The following is a 25266-nucleotide window of genomic DNA, read 5'->3' as shown; positions in this document are numbered from 1 at the left end:
CTCCCGTCACAGCCAATGTATGCTAGTATAAATTAATGCTTTTTCCTTTTTTTTTGTATTTTATATCAAAATTCACATAAAAAAATGTTTTTATTTTATCTTTTTTCTTTTTTTTTTTTCCCCACCTAAAGCCATAATCAAATGTTAAAATGTTAAAAACACAACATTTTCTGGCCAGGGCAAAATAAAGAAAAAAAAAAAAAAAAGAAGAAACGAACAGAAAAACAAAGCAAAGCTATATAATCAAAGTGCTAGCTCTACCTTACTATGGCAGCATTTGCCGTATTTGATCGTACACCCGAGGCGCGTACTCATTTCCAAAAAGTGCAAATAATCGCCATTGTTTTTAACACTGTTTTTTCATAGACTGCAGAAATGTGATTCGTGCGCCCCCTTTTCGGTGCAGTGGAGCTCATCCCATAGTCACATGATCACCTGAGCTCCAGTTATACTTCATATAAAGGGCTGTACAGAACTGCAATGCAATACTACAAAAAATAAAAAAACAACCAAGAAATAAAAAATATTTGCAGGGTCCATCATTTTAAAATTCCAGTGATGCCCCCATTTTTTTTTAAAGATTTTCCCAGATTGTGTATATTCCGAGTGCGAGCAAGTGAGCATGCAAGCGTGCAGCCTCCCTTTTTTCACACCAGCCGAGTCAACCTTTCCCCCTACCCCCGCCATGCTTTTAGGTTACTTCTCAGAAAGCCAAAGAATGATATTTTTTAGAGATGAGCGAACTTACAGTAAATTCGATTCGTCACAAACTTCTCGGCTCGGCAGTTGATGACTTTAGTCTGCATAAATTAGTTCAGCTTTCCGGTGCTCCCGTGGGCTGGAAAAGGTGGATATAGTCCTAGGAGACTCTTTCCTAGGACTGTATCCACCTTTTCCAGCCCACCGGAGCACCGGAAAGCTGAACTAATTTATGCAGGAAAAGTCATCAACTGCCGAGCCGAGAAGTTTGTGACGAATCGAATTTACTGTAAGTTCGCTCATCTCTAATATTTTTTTTGCCTGTGTAAACGTTGATGGCCTAATATCCTCCCGAGTTGGAAGAATTATTTTCCAAAATTTTGAGAAAAATTAAAAAAAGGGGGAAAAAAAATTCCCGCACCATGGAAAGCACCCAGCGGCGTAAGCAGTACTCTGTGTGTCCATTGGCAGTGGCTGACAGCGATGAGAATTATTCTGTTCGCTTTACTTCTCTTCTTCAGATACTGAAACGTTAAGAGAAAAAATAAAAATAAATGTACATGGGGGCGGGGAACACACACACACAAAAAAAAATTTTTTTGCATACGCTTTTGATGAGTGTCAGTGCTAAAGTCCTCACATCCTCTCCGGGAACTGCAGAACGCCGCACGTGGCAAGGATGGGATTTTGGCTTAGAAATGGCAAGTCCCAGTACGTGGATGACATTCAGATCCCTGCACGGACCTCACTGCCTTTGGAAAAACTGTTCTCTCTGAAGTCCTCGGCCTGCTCCTCCCTGCTATCAGGCCTGCTCCCCCCCGTGTCGTTAGGTAGACTGTTCTCTGTCTGTTCTGGATTTGTCTCTGTAGGTTCTGTGGACTGAGTGTCTCTGTTCTGTGCAGACTCTGCACTGCTGTTTGCAGGATCTGCCTCTACGGGGACCACGTTGTTTTCAACGCCCCTAGAGGGGTTTTCGGGTTGTGGATTGGGTGCGCTGGCATCTGGTGCGGAGTTGACAACGGTTCCAGACTCGGCGCCCGGTTGCTGAGACAGGGATTTTAGCTGGCAGTGACATAGGGGACACGACTCCTGCACGTACAGCCACTTTTTAAGGCATCCAGCATGGAAAATATGGCTGCAGGGGGTGATGACCGCAGAAGTCATGTCCTGCAAAACACAGAGAAAACACAGTGAGAAGAGGTCTTAAATGGGTACTCCGCTGCTCAGCGTTTGGAACAAACTGTTCCGAACGCTGGAGCCAGGAGCTCGTGAAGTCATAGCTCCGCCCCCTCAATGCAAGTCTATGGGAGGGGGCGTGACGGCAGTCACGCCCCCTCCCATAGACTTGCATTGAGGGGGCGGGTGTGACGTCATGAGGGAGCAGGGCTATGACGTCCCGAGCTCCCGGCTCCAGTGTTTGGAACAGTTGGTTCCAAACGCCGAGCAGCGGAGTACCCCTTTAAGAGCTGGAAACAAATATTTTTCCAAATTCGTAAATATTTTACGCCCCATCCACATCATTGTCTGGCTGCATTTTTGAATATACAACGCATTTGGTAAGTCACATTTTGTTACGTTGCTGCCTTTTTACATGCTAAAATGGTTGAAGTTAAAACTAATATTATGTATGGTCATAATGGACTACGGTTAATCCATTTCCTGAACTCCAGCACTTTTTAAGCCCTGCACAGAAGAGTATACTTTCGGAAAATGGACCATACAAGTCTCCAGTAGCATTCAGTTTATAAAATACCATAGTACAGTGACCCCCCGACCTACGATGGCCCCGACATATGATCAAATCGACATACGATGACCTCTCAGAGGCCATCGCATGTCGATGTCAGCATCGACATACGATGCTTTTTTTATGTCGGGGCCATCGCATTAAGTGCTATCCGGCAGCGCCAAATGCTTAAGCTTCTGCCGGGTAGCAGCTTAATGTTCCCCGTGTGGTGCGGTAGGTATTACTTACCCCTCCACGATGCACCGGGGTGCCCTCCGGGTCCAGCGCTGGTCTTCCGGTGTCTTCTCGGCCCTCTCCGATGACATCAATACGCTGCTGCGCACGCCGTCCCGTCATCCAATAGGAATGGCGTACGCAGCAGCGTAATGACGTCGCTACGTAGGCCCAGTAAGGCCTTGTGGGAGACAGCAGAGGACCGGAGAAGACAGCGGAGGACCGGAGAAGACCAGCAGAGCCCAGCGGAGGCCCGGGGTCACCATCGGGAGCGGCGGGGACAGGTGAGTACATCTTTCTATACTTTACATTGCACGAATCCCTCAACATACGATGGATTCCACAAACGATGGCTCGTTTGGAATGAATTACCATCGTATGTTGAGGGGCCACTGGATCATGATAGAGCTTCTGTTCACAGGAGGAGGAGGGACACATGACCAAGTTGTGCTCTGAAAGCTTGCCCCCCACAGGAGAAGTGAAACATTACATGCCACCCACTGAAATGTACCTGTAATGCTCATCTCCCACCTGACTTTCAGATTGGGCAATCGTATGACGCCCAGCAGGATTTAAGCATGGGTCCCATTCACGGCTATTAGGACCCATTCATAAAATTAGCTTGGGAGTCGTATGATTGTGACCGAATTTCCAGGAAAAATAAAGACTGGTCACCTCTCTAGTTTCTTAATTGAAGGAACATTTCCTCCCTTAATCTCCTTCTTTCCTTTGATCCTATTTTGGCTCACATTACAAGTAAAACTGCGCTCACTTCTATGATTCTTGTAGCCGATGCACAGGCAAGTATGGCATATATACCAAGTAACCGATGCAGACAAAAATAATAAAAGTAAACTAGGATTTATTAGTAAAACAAACGGACTACGCTTTTCAAGGGGCTTGGTCCTCTCTTCCTCAGGACCTGAGGAAGAGGGGATAAGCCCCTTGAAACGCGTAGTCCGTTTGTTTTACTAATAAATCCTAGTTTACTTTTATTATTTTTTTAAGTGAGCGCCGGAACGAGGTTCTTTTGCCACGCCGTGCATACGGATTACCTTCAAGCTTCTGACCACCGTATTGAGGCACTCCGATACGGGAACACCTCGGGCAGCTCCTTCCCTCCTACCCCGGAATCGAGTGAACATGCTATTAGATGTTATGCTCTCAGCATAACACTACCAGGTGAGCACAACATTGCTACTCACATATTTGACTAATTATACATCGGAGTAATGGCACAGGTTGCGCCGTTTGTCTGTCTCCCTCTTTTTTTTTTCCTATCTTCAACTCTACAAGTAAAACTGAGAATACTTATAAAAGAAATCCTCTGTGTGCCCCAGGAGCTTAACCATGTCTCCTCTCCTCCTCCTCTCTGTCCTGCATCTGGCTGTAAGTCAACTGGCTGCAGCAGGAGCCTCCCCCCCTTGTTCCCTGCTGCAGTATAAAGGGGTATGTTCACTTCTGTATGAACATACCCTGTCAGTGTCTATTATTTCTGAGGATTCTGCTCGGAAACGCATTGTGGTCTATGAGAAAATACACATTTCCGAGCGGTTCTAGCACCTGCTGGATCATTCAAAAGTGCCGAATGTCTGTCTGTCATGTTTTTCTGGGGTGACATTCTACACATTTTCAGCCATGTGAACCCGACCTAAGGGTATGTTTATACTACAGAATTTTAGGAATTCTGCTGCATGGACCTTTACATTAGTGTGAATGGGTTTTTTGCTGACCCATTCACGCTGCAGAATTTGGGCAGTAGAAAATGATCCGCTAGAAAAAGGAGCATTTTCATTCTTTTGGCGGAATCCACAAACAGAATTCCTTTTTTAAAAGTAGAGACTTCTCTGCCACTTAAAAAAAAATAAAAAATAAAAATTATATTATATATATATATACATACACAAATATACAGTGACCCCCTCAACTTACAATGGCCTCAACATACAATATTTTCACCATACAAGGGTCTTTTCTGGACCATTGTAACTTGAACCCAGACTCAACATACAATGTACAGACAGTCCAGACCTGTGAAATGTGTCAATAGCTGGAAGATCTGACCAATCAGAATGGGGCATTTCACTGATAAAACCCCTGTATTACTGAAGCGTATGCACTGAATTTCTGTCTGGTAGCGCCCCCTACAGTACAGGGAGGTATTACATGTTCTGTACTCTTTACCTGTACCAGGGTTAGCTGCTCCATGTTACTTTTTTTTTAAGACTATGCATGCACTGTACAGGACCCTGAAGAAGCTCCTGTCCTCTACATAGACAGTGAATACAGCTCCCAGCAGATCTTTCTTAGGCTGGGTTCACACCACATTTTTGCAATACAGTTCCCGTATACGTTTTCCATTTGAAAACTTTATGGAACTGTATGAATCCGTTTTGCATCATACGGTTTTGTCCTTTTTCTCACCGTACCCAAAACCGTAGCCTACCATGGTTTTTGGTCCAGGTGAAAAACCGTATTGAAATGTATACGTTTTTTTTCTTTTTTAACATGGGAGTCAATGGGAACCGTACGTACAGAACAGTATGTGCGTACGGTTCCATCCGGTTTATGACTTGGAAATTCCAAGAAAAAAAACTATGCAAACAAGTGAAACTTTATTCATAATGGAATGAAAAGTTAAAAACGTATACTTTACTTTTTTTTTTTTCTTTAAAAAAAAACTAAAACGGATGCAACCAGACATCATTTTTCAAACCGTATGTGGATTGTAATTTGGACACACGTTTTGATACAGTTTAGTCAGGTTTTGAGGAATCCGTTTTTTTCCTTTAAATCAAAAACCTAATACAAGACCTGTATTGCAAAAACGTGGTGTGAACCCAGCCTAACTTTTATATGTAATAATTTGCTTTATCTATATTCGTTATCTACTTGTTTTTCTTTAATCATCACTTTTTCCTATTTTTTGGATGACATTTTGGTGGCTTCAGAACCAATTACCAGGTTTCCATAGAGTTATGGTCTCAACATACAATGGTTGTCCTGGAACCGATTGATATTGTAACTTGAGGGACCACTGTACATAATATAGCTCCTGTAGACTTATAGTGCTGCTGATGAACTGGAGGTGGTGGTTTCCCTGGGCCACTCCTGTCTTCTACTGTAACCCAGCCAGAGTCGCCTCTCAGCAGTGACGTAGAGCCATGTGACTGTTACGTCACTGTTGAGTGGCAGTGTGAATGGGTCAGCGGAAGATCCATTCACACCAATGTTTAATTTCATGCAGCGGAAATTCTGTAGTGTGAACATACCCTTATATTGCAAAAGGGAATGAGGGGGGGAGGCTCCTGCTGCAGCCAGTTGACTTACAGCCAGATGCTGGACATAGGAGTGGTCAGGGCGACTTCTCCCCAGTACACCAATGGGACTGTAACCATGCAGGATAACTAAAGCTATACTGATTGCAGCGGAAATAAACGCTGATTCTGTATAATTTCTGCTCCATTTACCATGAAGCACAAAGGTGTGAGTCTCAAGAGGAATTCTCTATACAGTATCCAAAGTGGTTCCCTAAAAGCCTCTTATAGGTTAGTGGTCTCAAAACATAGCCCTCTGGATGTTGCAAAACGACAACTCCCAGCATGCCTGGACAGCCGTTGGCTGTCCGGGCATGCTGGGAGTTGTAGTTTTGCAACATCTGGAGGGCTACAGTATATTACAATATTCTACAGTCTGTCTGGTACCCACCTGATAGCATATAGAACAGATGTCATTGTGTTGCAACAGTTGTACATTGGTGGCAATGGGTAAAGACTTGATCTTATTGACCGCATCCCTGCGTAAAAGGAAACTCTTCCATCCGAGCTGAGCCCGCAGCCAGACGTTATAGTACGAGTGAATGAAGATTATCATGGATCCCATTACGGTCCACTCTCCGAACACTGTCTCCGAGACCCCGTAGGCCACCACGCACAGAGCCACGAGGAATTCTAGCAGGCGGTAAGTGCCGTTCACATAGTAAATGACGTCGTCCATGTTTTCCACTGGCTCCTTGCGAAACTCCTCAATCATAAAGAGAACGTAGATAAAGAGCGTGCCCAGTACCTGTGGGGAGAGGGTGCAATGTTACCAACATTGGTTACAGCAGGGGAAGAAAAAAAAAAAAAAAAGGTAAGCTGGTCTGAGGTGAATCTTCACCATGTGTCATTAGAGAGCATAAGCATAGAAAGAACAACTATATGAACGTATGCACAAAAAACTACATGAGCATATGCACAAAACAAACTATATGAGCGTATGTCCAGAACAAACTATATGAACGTATGTCCAGAACAAACTATATGAACGTATGTCCAGAACAAACTATATGATCGTATGTCCACAACAAACTATATGAGCGTATGTAGAGAACAAACTATATGAACGTATGTCCAGAACAAACTATTTGAACGTATGTCCAGAGCAAACTATATGGGGGAGATTTATCAAAGGATTTAGACTGGTTTTTCCTGTCTAAATTTGTCTCTCAGAAAGTCGCAGTCTAAATATGTGCGACTTTTCAGCGACTTTTGCTCTAGAGTATTTTTAGAACATGATGCATGCAAGTCTATTTTTGCAGAAATGCATTGGAAAATGCATTGGTGCTGAATTTATCAAGTGCGACTTTTGGGCGACAAGTCGCATCTGCCCAAAATACGCTGAAATGTCAGACCATGTTGGAGCAGGTCTAAATGCAGTTTAAGCTGTAGACCCTGAAGTCTGAGCACAGAATTTATCAAGGGCTGTGAGACCTTTGATAAATTAGGAGCACAAAAGACAGGAGACTACCACATACGCTGGTCTATAGGCATACCCAGAATAGACTAGATTAGGAAATGTCCCCCTATGAGCGTATGTCCAGAACTAACTATATGAGCATATGTCCAAAACAAACTATATGAACGAATACACAGAACAAACTATATGAGTGTATGCACAGAACAAACTATATGGGAGGAGATTTATTAAAACCTGTCCAGAGGAAAAGTTGCTGAGTTACCCATAGCAACCAATCAGATCGCTTCTTTCATTTTTCACAAGGCCTCTGCAACTCAGCAACTTTTCCTCTGGACAGGTTTTGATAAATCTCCCCGAGTGTATGCACAGAACAAACTATATGCACAGAACACATTATATGCGCGTATACACAGAACAAACTATATGCACAGAACAAACTATATGAGCGTATGCCCAGAACAAACTATATGCGCTTATGCCCAGAACAAATTATATGCGCTTATGCACAGAACAAACTATATGAGCGTATGCACAGAACAAACTATATGCGCTTATGCACAGAACAAACTATATGCGCTTATGCACAGAACAAACTATATGCGCTTATGCACAGAACAAACTATATGCGCTTATGCCCAGAACAAACTATATGCGCTTATGCCCAGAACAAACTATATGAGCGTATGCACAGAACAAACTATATGCGCTTATGCACAGAACAAACTATATGCGCTTATGCACAGAACAAACTATATGCGCTTATGCACAGAACAAACTATATGCGCTTATGCACAGAACAAATTATATGAGCGTATGCACAGAACAAACGCTTGTACAGCATAACTGCTATGGGCGTATGTACAGTATAGACTGAGTGTATGAACAACATTAATGCTACGAGCGTATGTACAGTATAAATGCTACGAGCATATGTACAGTACAAAAGCTACCAGTGCACGTACAGCACCAACCCTACAAACGTATGCACCGCACAAACGCTACAAGTGCATGCCCAGCAAAAATGCAAGACACTCCCTGCCTGCAAGCAGGAGAGCCATGTCGTATCTCCAAACAAACTAAGAGCATATGCACCGAATAACTATATGACCGTATACATGAAACAAACTATGAACATATGCAGAGAATCAACCCTCATAGCTTATGCCGATGTCATGAACTAAGAATTCCATATCCATGACAATAAGAGCGTGGTAAGTCTGAATAGATAGTCACTCCCCTCTTGCAGAGGACTGATGCTACTACTGCGAGGATGAAAGAAATATAACATACAAAAAGGAGGGGAGAGCGAAGATAACAACCCCCTGCGACCCTGTAATATCTCTACAATAGGCTATAAAAGAAGCAATGTGTACATCAGAATGCTTAACCCCTGACACAGACAGGGGGCCGAGCCAGTCTTGCCCATGAACAGTGATGGAGACCCAGTGGCGACAGCATAGACCCATAAGGATACGTGCCGGATCTGCACCGCCGCTGCCCAGGACCCAGCCTCTTAACCCCAATAATCACCTGCTCGTCCAATACCACCTACCCTCTGCCTGTGCCGGCTCAAGCTGAACTTTATGTTGGGCTCTGAAGTACGCACCCGCTGTACGTAAATACCGACAGCGCAACCGGCGGGCCGAGGCTGGTGCAGAACGAGGTGTTGAATACATCCGCCCGGCTCCCGGTCTCCACCGTAACTCATACTTACCACCCGATGATCGTAGTTGCGGGAATCGGGAGCGCAGACAGACATACTCACCACCCGGATGGATGCCACTTCCTCCTTCCCATCAGCTGACTTGCGAACATCATGTGACGAACGCACCGTGTGGAGTACTAGAACAGCCGCGGGTTCTTAAAAGGTACATCCGCCCCTCCCACAAATACAGGCTAACGAATTAGTATAATTAATATATATATATATATATATATATATATATATATATATATATATATATATATATATTATATATAATATATATATATAAATATATAATAAATATATATATATATATATATATATATATTTGAGGTATACATATATACATACACATATATATTTTATACATAAAAAATCTACTGCAGTGTTTCCCAAGCAGGGTGCCCCCAGCTGTTGCAAAACTACAACTCCAAGCATGCCCGGACAGCCAAAGGCTGTCCGGGCATGCTGGGAATTGTAGTTTTGCAACAGCCGGAGGAACCCGGTTTGGACAACACTGATCTACTGTATAATGTAAAAAGTAACAGACACAGAGAGGAGTCTCCTCTGCAAATACATTGTCCGCAATAAAGAATATTGTTTCCTCTATCACTACTGCTCGTATGTGATCCAGCTGTACTGCAATAACCTTGGTTCAAGGAATTCTGCCAGATTCCCAGTCCAGCTTTCTATTACCAGTATCAGATTATTGAGGTTTTCTACCGTTTAGCTAAAAGGGGCTGTGGTGCTCCAGAAAGAGAGTGTCCTCTTTGTTCAAAAGGCACAGCACCAAACCTCTACATTTGAGTACTGCAGATGAGTGCTATTAACCTAAATAGGACTGAGCTCCAGTACCAGGTAGTTACAAGCAAATGAATGGCAAACAGCAAAGAATGTGCAGCATCACAGCCCCATCCATCAGCTGATCAGATGGGGTGCCGGGAGTCACACTCCCATCTGTCGCACATTTATGATGATAGGGGGAATACAGTAATCCCTCAATTTACAATGGCCTCAACATACAATAGTTCCAACATACAATGATCTTTTCTGGACCATTGTAACTTGAAACCAGACTCAACATACAATGATACGGACAGTCCAGATCTGTGAGACATGTCAATGGCTGGAAGAACCGACCAATCAGAATGGGCATTTCACTGGTAAAACCCCTGTAATTACTGAAGTGCATGCACGGACTGGTGTCTGGTAGCGCCCCCTACAGTACAGGGAGGTATTACATGTTCTGTACTCTTTACCTGTATAACTGAAGTGTATGCACTGACTGGTGTCTGGTAGCGCCCCCTACAGTACAGGGAGGTATTACATGTTCTGTACTCTTTACCTGTATTACTGAAGTGCATGCACTGACTGGCTGTCTGGTAGCGCCTCCTACAGTACGGGGAGGTATTACATGTTCTGTACTCTTTACCTGTCCCAGGGTTAGCTGCTCCTTTGGACACCAGGTGGGGGCGGCTCCATGTTATTTTTAGGACACTGTGTTCTGTACAGGACCCTGAAGGAGCTCCTGTCCCCTACATAGACAGTGATTACAGCTCCAGCAGATCTTTATTACTTTTATATGTAAGGATTTGCTTTATCGCTATTAGTGATCTACTTATTTGTCTTTAATCCTCACTTTTTCCTATTTTTGGATGACATTTTGGGCTTCAGAACCAATTACCAGGTTTCCATAGAGTTATGGTCTCAATATACAATGGATTCACCATACAATGGTCGTCCTGGAACCAACTACTATTGTAACTTGAGGGACCACTGTAGTTTTTCACTGGAAAACCCCTTTAAAGTGTTACTCCAGAGAAGTAACTAATGCCAGAAAATTATACAGATTTGTAAATGACTTCTATTCAAAAATCTTAATCCTTCCAGTACTTATCAGCTGCTGTATGCTCCAGAGGAAGTTGTGTAGTTCTTTAGTCTGACCACAGTGCTCTTTGCTGCCACCTCTGTCCTTGCCAGGAACGGTTTGCCATGGGGATATTTTCCTGCTCTGGACAGTTACTGACACAAACAGAGGTGTCAGCAGAGAGCACTATGGTCAGACAGAAAAGAACTACACATCTTCCTCTGGAACATACAGCAGCTTATAAGTACTGGAAGGATTAAGATATTTTTTTAAATAGTAGAAGTAATTTATAAATCTGTACAACTTTCTGGCACCAATTGATTTGAACTTAACTTTTTCCCCCCTCCAGAGTACCCCTTTAAGGATCGCAAATTCCAATTCCTTTCAGGGTCGAAGACCCATCCGGGACAAAGACCCCTATAGTGTCCTATACCTTGATAAAGCTGGGTCTCTCCAGCGAAACATCGGGGGGATGCTAGGGAGTAATTAATTGTAACTAGCAATATTGGGAATTGGTAGATATAGAATATAGGAAGCTCTATGTGGTGTGGACCGTTGAAATTGGAGTCTTGGGACCCAGATAAATGGGATAAAGAGTCCCTAACATAGAAGCCTGAGTGAAAATTAAATTAGTGGAACCATTATTGGACCAATCCAATCCCATATATTGTGCTTTAAAAACACACTTCTTTTTGTATTACTTTTGCACTATAATTTGGTTTAATTTTAATATAATAAATAAAAGTGAAGTTTTAAAAGGGTGATCCTAGTTGGGGGGTCTTTGTCCCGGATGGGTCTTCGACCCTGAAAGGAATTGGAATTTGTGATTTAAATACCCTGGGTACCCTATGGGGGATTTTTGTGTATATGAGACCTTTAAGGATCGCACACAGAAAAGACATTACCTGTAGAGAAGTAAGGATACTGCTGGAAATGATTATCAGGAGCCAGAAATCCATATGGAAGAACTGACAGATCATGTAGGCCATGTAAGAAGGGAAAATCAGGAGGAACAAGCAGAGGCTGACCGCTCGGAAATGCTTCCACAGACTCCTACAGGATAAAAATAAAACATAAAAAGGCGCGTAACTCAGCCTGGCACTTACCAGACATAAGCAGAAAGTAACTCTACTTACTTGTCTCGAGACGCTCCCAGGGCCAGGACAATAGGATCGGCAATCTCCAGCATAGACTGCAGAATGGAGGCCACCACTATGAAGAGGATAATGCTGAGGAGGAAAGCACGATGGACCACCTGTAACTCGATCAGTCCGGTCTGTACAGCGAGGATGAGCAGGGTCACCCCCTCAGTCATTCCTCTAGAGAAAGAGAAGTAATGAACAATCATGAAGACATTCCCCTCAAACAAACGTGCGACCCCATAGTACTACCCCCTAATGGTGTAACAATGTAAAGCAGGGTTTCCCAACCAGGGTGCCTCCAGCTGTTGCAAAACTACAACTCCAGCATGCCCGACAGCCTTCGGCTGTCGGGCATGCTGGGAGTTGTAGTTTTGCAACAGCTGGAGGCGCACTAGTTGGGTAACACTGATGTAAAGAGACACAAGATGGAAGGGCACCGTCTACTCACCTGTTCATTGTAGGATCATTCATAAATGCACGATATCCTTGCAGATAAAACTTGCAGAGGGTCAGCACTCCAAGAGCCATGAAGGAAACGGTAAAAACCAAACCGAGGAGAGAGTACGGAGTACTACAACACTCAGCAATACTGTCAGGACACAAAATGTAGAGATTATTAATAATAATAATAATAATAATAATAATAATAATGGTGATAATAGAGATGAGCGAACTTACAGTAAATACGATTCGTCACGAACTTCTCGGCTCGGCAGTTGATGACTTATCCTGCATAAATTAGTTCAGCTTTCAGGTGCTCTGGTGGGCTGGAAAAGGTGGATACAGTCCTAGGAAAGAGTCTCCTAGGACTGTATTCACCTTTTCCAGCCCACCGGAGCACCGGAAAGCTGAACTAATTTATGTCAGGATAAGTAATCAACTGCCGAGCCGAGAAGTTCGTGACGAATCGAATTTACTGTAAGTTCGCTCATCTCTAATAATAATGGTAATAATAATAAATGATGATGATAATAATGATAATGATGATAATAATGGTAATGATAATGATGATGATAATAATAATGGTAATAATAATGATGATAATAATAATGATAATTATAATAATAATGGTGGTTATAATAATGGTGATAATAATGATAAAAATGATAATAAAAATGATAATAAAAATAATGATTAGAGATGAGCGAACTTACAGTAAATTCTATTCGTCACGAACTTGTCGGCTCGGCGGTTGCTGACTTTTCCTGCATAAATTTGTTCAGCTTTCCGGTGCTCCGGTGGGCTGGAAAAGGTGGATACAGTCCTAGGAGCAACCGCCGAGCCAAGAAGTTCTTGACGAATCGAATTTACTGTAAGTTCGCTCATCGCTAATAATGATGATAATAATGATAATTGATAATGATAATAATAATGATAATAATGATAATGATGATAATAATGATGATAATAATGATGATAATGATGATGATGATAATAATAATAATGATAATAATGATAATAAAAACACACACACACACACACACACGTTTATTAGAAAGTTGTAGAATTGGGTGTCCAGAAATTGGAGTAATTTATTACCATTATAAGATCTCTGCTGTCAGTGAACTGAAACATTTACATGATAAAGCCGAAATAAAAACCCCTACAGAACAGAATGACTTACAGCTAAAGTTTTGTACAATTGGATCCAGTCCAGACAATCCTGCACTGAATATATATATATATATATATATATATATATATATATATATATATATATATATATATAAACTGGCTCCAGAAAGTTAAAGGGGTATTCCAGGCAAAAACATTTTTTTATATATCAACTGGCTCCGGAAAGTTAAACAGATTTGTAAATTACTTCTATTAAAAAAATCTTAATCCTTCCAATAGTTATTAGCTTCTGAAGTTGAGTTTTGTTTTCTGTCTAACTGCTTTCTGATTACTCACGTCCTGGGAGCTGTCCAGCTCCTATGGGGATATTCTCCCATCATGCAAGGGATATTCTCCCATCATGCACAGCTCCCGTGACGTGACATCATCATTGAGCAGTTAGACAGAAAACTTCAGAAGCTAATAACTATTGGAAGGATTAAGATTAAGAAGTAATTTACAAATCTGTTTAACTTTCCGGAGCCAGTTGATATATATATAAAAAAGTTTTTGCCTGGAATACCCCTTTAAACAGATATATAAATTACTTCTATTAAAAAATCTTAATCCTTTCAGTACTTATGAGCTTCTGAAGTTGAGTTGTTCTTTTCTGTCTAAGTGCTCTCTGATGACACGTGTCTCGGGAACTGTCCAGTTTAGAAGCAAATCCCCATAGCAAACCTCTTCTACTCTGTGCAGTTCCCGAGACAAACAAACAGATGTCAGCAGAGAGCACTGTTGCCAGACCGAAAAGAACTACTCAACTTCAGCAGCTGATAATTACTGAAAGGATTAAGATTTTTTAATAAAAGTAATTTACAAATCTGCTTAACTTTCTGGAGCCAGTTGATATAAAGAAAAAAGTTTTTTCCTGGAATACCCCTTTAAGACCATTGTCTAGACCAGGCGCAGGCAACCTTAGGCATTGCAGATGTTTTGGACTACATCTCCCATGATGCTTCGTCAGCATTTTGGCTGAAAGAGCTTCATGGGAGATGTAGTCCAAAACATCTGCAGTGCCGAAGGTTGCCTGCGCCTGGTCTAGACCAGCATTTCCAAAAAGTGTGCCACCAGCTGTTGCAAAACTACAACTCCCAGCATGCCCGGACAGCCTCCCACACATAAAGATGACTATGAAATAAAACTGGAGATATTTTCTATGATAATAATAATAATCAGAATGATAATCTAAATTATTATTATTAGTAACTAATAATTACATTAACCCCTTAAGGACTCAGCCCATTTGGACCTTAAGGACAATTTTATTTTAACGTTTTCGTTTTTTCCTCCTCGCCTTCTAAAAATCATAACTCTTATGTTTTCATCCACAGACTAGTATGAGGGATTGTTTTTTGTGTGACCAGTTGTCCTTTGTAATGACATCATTCATTTTACCATAAAATTTATGGCACAACCAAAAAAAATACTACTATTTGTATGGGGAAATTGATAAGAAAACCGCAATTTAGCAAATTTTGGAAGGTTCTGCTTTCATGCTGTACATTTTACGGTAAAATGGATGTTTTCTTTATTCCGTTCGGATATTTAGGCATGCATCGATACCAAATATGTTTGTTTATTAAAAAAAAAAATTTTAAATACTTTTTTGGGGTAAGATGGGGAAAAAAGGACAATTTACATTTTTATTGGGGGAGGGGATTTTTAAATTTTTTTTCACTTTAATTTTTTACTTTTATTTTTACACTTTAATAGTCCCCATATGGAACTATCTATAGCAATCATTTGATTGCTAATACTGTTCAGTGCCATGCATAGGGCATAGCACTGATCAGTGTTATCGGTCATCTTCTGCTCTGGTCTGCTCGATCTCAGAAGACCTGTTGAAGGCAGCGGAGGCAGGTGAGGGGACCTCCGGCTGCCATTTTAGATGATCGGATCTGTATTGATCATGGCATCTGAGGGGTTAATGGCAGACATCTGCTCGAACGCAGATGTCCGCCATTACCGGCGGGTCCCTGGCTGTTATCAGCAGCCGGGACCTGCCACGCATGACCCGAGCATCACTCCAATGATGCAGTTATGTATAGGACGTAAATGTACGTCCTGGTGCGTTAAGTACCACCGCGCCAGGACGTACATTTACATCCTGCGTCGTTAAGGGGGTTAAAGTGGCACTGTCATTGTGAAAAACTTATTATTTTGTAGTACTACTGATTAGATTAATTTTTTTAAATCTATATTTAAAAAAAATGGAAATAGCCGCCACTAGGGGTCATCTGTCTTTATGTAGACAGACTATTCTGTATTTTGCAGCATACTGGATACCGGCCATATAGTGTTTTGGTATCCAGTATAGGAGATCACCTTTGTACCAGTACAGGATTTGTAGTTTTGCAACAGCTGGGGGTACAATCTTTGTAAAACTGTTTTAGAGCTGTGTATTCTCCAGCTGTGTGCCTCTAGCTCTTGCAAAACTACAGACAAAAGGATGTGTGGGCATGCTGGGAGTTGTAATTTTGCAACAGCTAAAGGAAACACTGCTATAACAGTGCTTTACAAGCACTGCAGCTCCAGCTGTTGCAATGCAAAACTACAACTCCCAGCATACTTGAACAGACAAAGCTTCCTCTGACTCCTGAATGACAAAGAAGCTGATCAGAGTCTGTGAAAGCTGAATGACACACACAATGACAGCTATGTTGAGTAGCATTCAGCTTTACTAGGAACAGATAGAAATGTAGGCATAAAAACTACTGTGCAGTGATTTGCAGACTGCCAGGCTGCTCCCAGACTCAGAGCAGATGAGTCATCACAGTGAGGGAGAGAGATGGACACGCCCCCCTCCACAAGGCAAGACAAAAAAGCAAGTGAGCAACATATAAATGATATTTGTTAGGCATATATTAGTCCAAGACATAAAATTATATGCACATGATCAGGATTGGATACTGGATAAGCCCTTTTTTTTGGCAATATGACCGTACGCTTTAAATAGATATAGTAAAACCATAAATAAAAATAAATAAGTAGTAATGATTAAATAAATACATTACATAAATACATTAAATAAATACATTAAATAAATACATTAAATAAATCTTAAAACAAAAGCACGATAGATGCATCATAGAAATGTAGAGGCCGGCCTGACAAAGTGCTAAGCGGCGTGACACGGTCCGTGGCCAGTGTCTGAACTCCCCCGTTACCATCTACCGCCTCCCTGCTAACATCAGAAGATGATAGAATTCGGATTTTAACTGGAACAAGAAGCGACCGGGTGAGTGCTCCATGCTACTTTCTGTATGTTTTCTAGTTTCAGTGGTAGTATAGTCTTTATTGCGGGCGTACAAGTGAATCCCAGGTGCATTCAGGCGTATTACTATTGCAGGAGCGGCTGCAGTGCCGGTAACCTTTCTTTTTTGGATTAGTTTGCATCATAGAAATGTATTTGCAATATAACAGGTCTGACTCTCTCGGTTCCCATCTGGTTTGTCAGATGTCAGAATTTTTAGGTGGAAAATGAGTGAACATTTGCTGAACAGTAAATGGGTCACGTACAGCGCGTAGCGCATGGAAACCAGGACTGTTTACTGTCAAAACCCAGGACCACACAACAGATTTGAAGAATTTATTGCTGGAGCTATGTTGAATCTTACAAGATAAGATTCTGTGAATCCCTGTGGTGCAATACAGCATGTGAGGTGGGCACTGACTGGGGGCGAGCGTTTCAGAAAAATATTATTAAAAGTCAAGACTTTTACTAAGGATCACATCAATCACAGAATATAAATATATATATATATATATTTATTAGTGCTGGGCGATATGACCAAAAATGAGTATCACGTTTTTTTCTAAAGTATCACGGTATTTCACGGTATTTTTTTTTTTTGTACATTGAGACTTGCATTGAGGTGGCGTAGCGGAACTAAATGGGCTTTTGGAACTAAATGATCTGAACACTGGGGCAGTGGAGAACCCTTTTAAATAGATGTAACAAACAACCCTACAGCCCCAGCTGTTGCAAAACTACAACTCCCAGCATGTTGGACTATATAGTAGTGTATATTATATGTCAGTGTTTCCCAACTAGGGGTGCCTCCAGCTGTTGCAAAACTACAACTCCCAGCATGTTGGACTATATAGTAGTGTCTAGTATATGTCAGTGTTTCCCAACTAGGGGTGCCTCCAGCTGTTGCAAAACTACTACTCCCAGCATGCCCGGACAGCCGTTGGCTGTCCGGGCATGCTAGGAGTTGTAGTTTTGCAACAGCTTGAGGGCCTCAACAGGTGGAGGGCCTACTGTAGGTATAGTATATTATACAGACCCCAGTCCATCCCAGACCTCTGTCCATCCCAGAACCCTGACTCCCCTTCCCAGTTGCTGCATTCCGGGTGGAGGGTGAACCGATCCGGGCTGTCCTTCTCCGGGGGTCCTCTTCTCCACTCCGGGCAGGCTCTGGCCTAGTAACGCTGCATAGACGCTGCTGCGCAGTGACGTCCGTGCGCAGCGACGCACCTGACGTAGACTGCGTCTATGCAGCGTACTAGGCCGGAGCCTGCCCGGAGTGGAGAAGAGGACCCCCGGAGAAGAAGGACAGCCCGGACCGGTTCACCCTCCACCCGGAATGCCGCCGGACACTACAGGAAGGATGGATGGCCCGGACCACCCCCATTACGGGTAAGTTTAATTTTTTTTATTGACTCGGAGGGTGGGGCAGGGGCCCGACCGGTATAGCGGTATGGGCAAAAATTCATACCGTGTGAGAAAAAAAAAAAAAAAAACGGTATCCGGTTCATACCTGTATACCCCCCAGCACTAATATTATATATATATATATTATATATATATATATATATATATACACACACACACACACACATACATACATATATATATATATATATATATATATATATACATACACATACATACATACACACACACACACCAACATCTGCAGAATCTACCGCAGGGTGGCAGAGAAGAGTCACGGGCTACCGCACAGTTCTTGACCCTCTAAAAAGATAGTAAAATTCAAATAAAAGTCTATGCCCTCCTTCTAGAACAATTTTACATATAATTTACACAACATGTTAACTAACTTTGTGCATTGCTATTGTTTTAATCCTAAATTACAGCTTGTATTTGACTTCAGAGCTACAATCACAATTCTGTCAGCTGTCAATGGAATCGGTCAACAAGTATGCTGTTATGCACACCCCCTAAGGCTATGTTCACATGATGGAATTTCCGTGCTGGATTTCAATGGGATTTTGCTGCACTGTTCACATAGCAGAATTTCTGCGCTGGAAACATCTGCTGCTGTAGAAATTCAAATTCCAGACTCCGCAGAAAAAAGGAACATGTCAATTCTTTCTGCGGAATCAGCTCAGAAATGCATTGCCATCTATGGAGACAGCGCATTTCCAAGTGGTGTTCAAGGACATCTGCATTGATATGACACTTATCCCCTATACACAGGATAGGAGATAAGTGTTTGATCGCGGGGGTCCGACTGCTGGGACCCCCCGCGATCTCCGGCACTGGGCCACAGCCCTGCCACCTACTCCATGTAGTTCTATGGGAGATGCCTCCCCGCCTCTCCCATTGAGGTGTATGGGGAGGGGGGCGTACATTAGCCAGCGCACAACGAGGCAGTGCCGGGGCCCCGTTAGTCTGTGGATGAAAATATAAAAAAGATTTATGATTTTTTGAAGGCGGGGAGGAAAAAACGAAAAGGTAAAAATAAAATTGTCCTTAAGGCCCAAATGGGCGGAGTCCATAAGGGGTTAAAGGTCCCTGTTGGATGATCCAAGCCACAAAACAAGCTAGATCAGTAAATCTCATAGATCTGCATTCATTTAAAGAGCCTAATAAGGCTGCACAAACAATTACTAGAGTCACTGGATGCAACTCCCCTATTACATAGTAAGATGTGTGGGCAATGAGCGATGATGCTCATTTGTCGGCTGAACACTGACCCTATTACACAAGGTGATACCAGCCTGTGTGCCCGATAATCATCTTGTGTAATAGGGCCCTTAGTTTTGTAAATTATAATGTGCAACCTCCATGTAATGGGCCAACATTCACATAACTGCCAGGGCCCATGGTTTCCTAGTAGAAAATTGTGCATCCTGGTGTCATTTCTTCTACAGGTTAGTGACGTACAGGTACCCAGCCGTCCACATGATGTAAAGGAAAACGTGATTGATCAGACCGGGCCACCTGATATGGCTGAACTGTAGGATATGGTGTTCAGAGCCCCTGCTGCGCCTCAAACAGACTGTAAAAGCCGAGCGCCGATATCACTGATCATTGCTATGCAATTGCATAACCCTGAACAGTAAATGTAATTAAATGATTGCTAGTAATGATAAATAACCAACCAACCAAATAACCAACCAACCAACCAAATAACCAACCAACCAACCAACCAAATAACCAACCAACCAACCAAATAACCAACCAACCAACCAAATAACCAACCAACCAAATAACCAACCAACCAAATAACCAACCAACCAACCAAATAACCAACCAACCAACCAAATAACCAACCAACCAACCAAATAACCAACCAACCAACCAACCAAATAACCAACCAACCAACTAACCAACCAACCAACCAAATAACCAACCAACCAACCAAATAACCAACCAACCAAATAACCAACCAACCAAATAACCAACCAACCAACCAAATAACCAACCAACCAACCAAATAACCAACCAACCAAATAACCAACCAACCAAATAACCAACCAACCAAATAACCAACCAAATAACCAACCAAATAACCAACCAACCAACATGCCAACCAACCAACATGCCAACCAACCAACATGCCAACCAAATAACCAACCAAATAAACTAACCAACTAAATAACTAAACTAACTACATAACTAACGACATAACTAACTAAACAACTAAAGCTAACTAAACAAACAAACTGTTTTAAAAGTAAACCTCTGGTATAACCTACCAGGGGTGCACGCTAATATATACAAAAGAAAAATAAACCCTGAAATAACATGTAAGAAATATTAGTAGGATAATGTTCCTGTGTATGTTACCATTGAATGACTGCATGTACTTAGGTCCTGGTTAGTTTATAAGTCGTCGTGTAGGTTCATCTCCTGGATATTTCTGGAATGTGAGAAGTAGCATTCCAGGCCGGGAACTGAGGTCGGTGTCTGACAGGTCACTTATGTTATCTGCTTTACATCAGCTACACCTTAGCAACTAATATAAATATAAGGCAAATTATCCGTGATGGATATGAGGAGTGACATCAGAAGGACCCCTCACCCATCTTCTGGATAGATTAATATCAACACACAGAATACCAGGCCTATTGGATATATAACTTATGAAGAAACTATATGGCCGTGTCCAAATTGATTTCTTGCATGCATACACACACATACATATATACATACATACATACATATATATATATACACACACACACACACACACACACACACACACATATATATACACATACATACATACACACACACACATACAGTGATCCCCAACCTACGATGGCCCCGACGTACGATCATTTCCCCATACGATGGTCTCTCAGAGGCAGCATCAACATACGATGCTTTTGTATGTCGGGGCCATCGCATAAATGGCTATCCGGCAGCGCAGACTGCTTCAGCTGCCACCGGATAGCCATTTAAGGTGCCCCGTGTGCTCCGGTGATGATAACTCACCTGTCCCCGACGTACCGGACCGTCCTCTTCGGGCACCACTGCATCACCGTTGCTCTCTGTCGTCATCATATCACCGCGCACGCCGTTCCGTCATCCAATAGGAGCGGCGTGCGCAGCGACATGATGACGGCGATGAAGAGCGACGATCCCGGCCAGCAGAGACAGTCCGGAGCGGCGGGGACACCCCGGGGACGCGGCAACAGCGATGGAGGGCGACATCCAGGGCAGCGGTGACGGTCCGGAGCGGCAGGGACAGGTGAGTATAACTTCCTATACTTTACATTGCACAGATCCCTCAACATACAATGGTTTCAACTAACGATGGTTCATTTGGAACGGATTACCATCATATGTTGAGGGACTAGGGCTGGGTGGTATACCGGTTCATACCGAATCCTAAAATTTTTGTGCTGCACAATATGAATTTTTCCCATACCGCAATACCGGTTGGGCCCCTCCCCCTTGGGAATGAATTAGCAGCCCAGCGCTGTGCTGTCCCCACATCGGGGAACTAATTCTATGTGACCTGCCAGCGCTGTTCTGCTGCCCCCAAATCATGTTACCTGCCAGCGCTGTTCTGTTCCCCCCCCCCCAATTAATTATCAGCCCAGCGGGGTACTACTCACATGTGTCACCCACAAGCACTGCCCTCCTCCTCTTTGTTGTTGGAACTCTATACTGGCGCTGGAACTCTATACTGTACGTCAGTGGTCTCCAACCTGCAGACCTCCAGATGTTGCAAAACTACAACTCCCAGCATGCCCGGCGCAACAGCTGGAGGTCCGCAGGTTGGAGACCACTGCTGTACGCTGTATCCCTATGCCCGGGCTGCAAAAGATAAACAAAATAAACTTTTACCTACGTCGGCCTCCCGCTGTTCCTGGGGACTGGAACGTCTGAGAGCCGTCAGCCTATCACCGGCCACAGCCACGTCCCGCCCCGGCCAGTGATAGGCTGAGCACACTGTCATGTAAGGAGCAGAACAGCGCTGGCGGGTAACATGATTGGGGGGTGAAAGAAATACTGCTATATACCGTGGAACCGCCATAAGTTACAAAAATACCGTGATACACATATTTGGTATCACGGTATTTATGAGGGACCACTGTGTAATATATATATATATATATATATATATATATATATATATATATATATATATATATATATATATATATATATATATATATATATATATATATCTCACAGGTGACTGGATCTCAGCGTGGACGCATGATGGTTGCGCTCAGAGGCAACGCCAGCAGTTTTGCACGTGAGTACGTGCTTCTTCCGGCCTCGGAGCCCGGAAGAAGCCCCGCACTCACGTGCTAAACTGCCGGCGTTGTCTCTGGGCGCTACCATCATGCGTCCACGCTGAGATCCGGACCTTGGAATGCAGTGACAAATACAGTGTGGTGGGTGAGTGTGTGTGTGTGTATCTCAATATCCTAAATTCCAAGGGGTACTCTGGTGGAAAACATTCCCATCAGAAAACAAGTGACTGTATACCTTTTCATTACTTTTCAACCTGTATTATACTCCAGAGCTGCACTCTTAATTCTGCTTGCATTGGAAACAGTTGACAAGCTTGTTGTTAAAAAGGAGTTACCCAGGAATAGACACACAGAGCCAACTTCACCTGTCCTCATGCTGTGTGTGGTATTACAACATGGCTCCATTTACCTCAAAGGAACAGTGCTGCAATACCACACATAACCTGAGGCCAAGAGTGGGGGTGATTTTTAAGAAATCAGCCCGGTTTATCTAATCCTGGATAACCCCTTGGGACCGGAGGGTTTTTCCGTTTTTTGCACTTTCGTTTTTTCCTCACCTTTTAAAAATCATAACCCTTTAATTTTTGCACCTAAAAATCCATACGATGGCTTATTTTTTGCGCCACCAATTCTACTTTGTAATGACATAAGTCATTTAAACCAAAAATCTTTGGCGAAACAGAAAAAAAAAATCACTGTGCGACAAAATTGAAGAAAAATCGCCATTTTGTAACTTTGTGGGGCTTCCGTTTCTACACAGTAAATTTTTCGGTAAAAATGACACCTTATTATTCTGTAGGTCCACACGATTAAAATTATTCCGTGCTTATGTAGAATTGTTTTGGCGTACTTCTGGAAAAAACGACATGCAGGAAAATTTATACGTTTAAAATTGTCATTTTGACCCCTATAACTTTTTTATTTCTCCGGTATGAGGGCTCATTTTTTGCCTCGTGATCTAAAGTTTTTAGCGTTACCATTTTTGTATTGATCGCTTTTTATTCATTTTTTCATTATATAAAAAAAGTGACCAAAAATACGCTATTTTGGACTTTGGAATTTTTTGCGCGTACGTCATTGACTGTGCGGTTTAATTAACTATATATTTTTATAAATCGGACATTTCCTCATGCGGTGATATCACATATGTTTATTTTTATTTACACTTTCTTTTAAATGGGAAAAGGGGGGCGATTCAAACTTTTATTAGGGAAGGGGTTAAATTATCTTTATTCACTTTTTTTCCCCTTTTTTTTTTTTTTTTTTTTTTTTTTTTTTGCAATGTTATAGCTTCCATAGGGGGCTATAAAACTTCACACACTTTTTTACATTGATCAATGGTTTCTCATAGGAAACCATTGATCAGTAATTCTGCCGCTTGACTGCTCATGCCTGGATGAGGCACAGAGCAGTCATTCGGCGATCGGACAGCGAGGAGGAAGGTAGGGGACCCTCCTGCTGTCCTACAGCTGTTCGGGATGCTGCGATTTCGCCGTGGCGATCCCGAACAGAACCCTGAGCCAACTGGCATTAGTGTACTTTCACTTTAGACGCGGCGTTAAACTTTGAACGCCGCGTGTAAAGGGTTAATAGCACGCGGCACCGCGATCAGTGCCACGAGCTATTAGTCTGGAGATGCCGTGTAGAACGTTCTGCTGCCTGCAACATCCTCCAGCATGACCAGTTTGGCGGTGGGTCAGTAATGGTGTGGGATGGCATTTCTTTGGGGGGCCGCACAGTCCTCCATGTGCTTGCCAGAGGTAGCCATTAGGTACTGAGATGTGATCCTCAGACCCCGTGTGAGACCATATGCTAGTGCGGATGGCCCTGGGTCCCTCCTAATGCAAGACAATGCTAGACCTCATGTGGCTGGAGTGTGTCAGCAGTTCCTGCAAGAGGAAGGCATTGATGCTATGGACTGGCCGCCCGTTCCCCAGACCTGAATCCGATTGAGCACATCTGGGACGTCATGTCTCGCTCCATCCACCACAGACTGTCCAGGAGTTGGCGGATGCTTTAGTCCAGGTCTGGGAGGACATCCCTCAGGAGACCATCCCCCACCTCATCAGGATCATGCCCAGGCGTTGTAGGGAGGTCATATGGGCACTTGGAGGCCACACAGACTACTGAGCCTCATTGTGACTTGTTTTAAGGACATTACATAAAGTCGGATCGGTCTGTAGTGCGGTTTTCCACTGTGATTTTGAGTGTGACTCCATATCCAGACCTCCATGGGTTGATAAATTTGATTTCCATTGATAATTTTTGTGTGATTTTGTTGTCAGCACATTCAACTATGTAAACACGAAAGTATTTCATACGATTAGTTCATTCATTCAGATCTAGGATGTGTTATCTTAGTGTTCCCTTTATTTTTTTGAGCAGTGTATTAACCCCTTAGGCACCATCAACAGTACATTTAAAAGTGGTACTCTGCTTGAAAACATTTTCTTTAATGAACTGATGAGACAAAGTTTTTTAATTTGTAAATTACTTCTATTTAAAAATCTTAATTCTTCCAGTACTTATCAGCTGCTGTATGCTCCACAGGGAGTTCTTTTCTTTTTGAATT

General features: G+C 42.6%; 1 protein-coding gene across 1 annotated transcript in view; it reads right to left on the bottom strand.

The window, feature by feature from the left end:
* Nucleotides 1-965: 965 nt before the first annotated feature.
* Nucleotides 966-25266, bottom strand: part of LOC130267479 (RING finger protein 145-like) — a gene marked incomplete at its 5' end in the record, with an annotated part of 34952 nt that continues 10651 nt past the window's right edge. The window contains 5 exon segments of the mRNA XM_056517345.1: nt 966-1866; nt 6368-6724; nt 11874-12021; nt 12105-12287; nt 12559-12699. Of these exon segments, the coding sequence (XP_056373320.1) occupies nt 1426-1866; nt 6368-6724; nt 11874-12021; nt 12105-12287; nt 12559-12699 (1270 nt within the window).

The sequence above is a fragment of the Hyla sarda genome, chromosome 4 (genome assembly GCF_029499605.1).
Source record: "Hyla sarda isolate aHylSar1 chromosome 4, aHylSar1.hap1, whole genome shotgun sequence".
Lineage (NCBI taxonomy): Eukaryota > Metazoa > Chordata > Amphibia > Anura > Hylidae > Hyla > Hyla sarda.
Note: the sequence above shows the minus strand (reverse complement) of the source record. Positions and strands in the feature narration are given on the sequence as shown.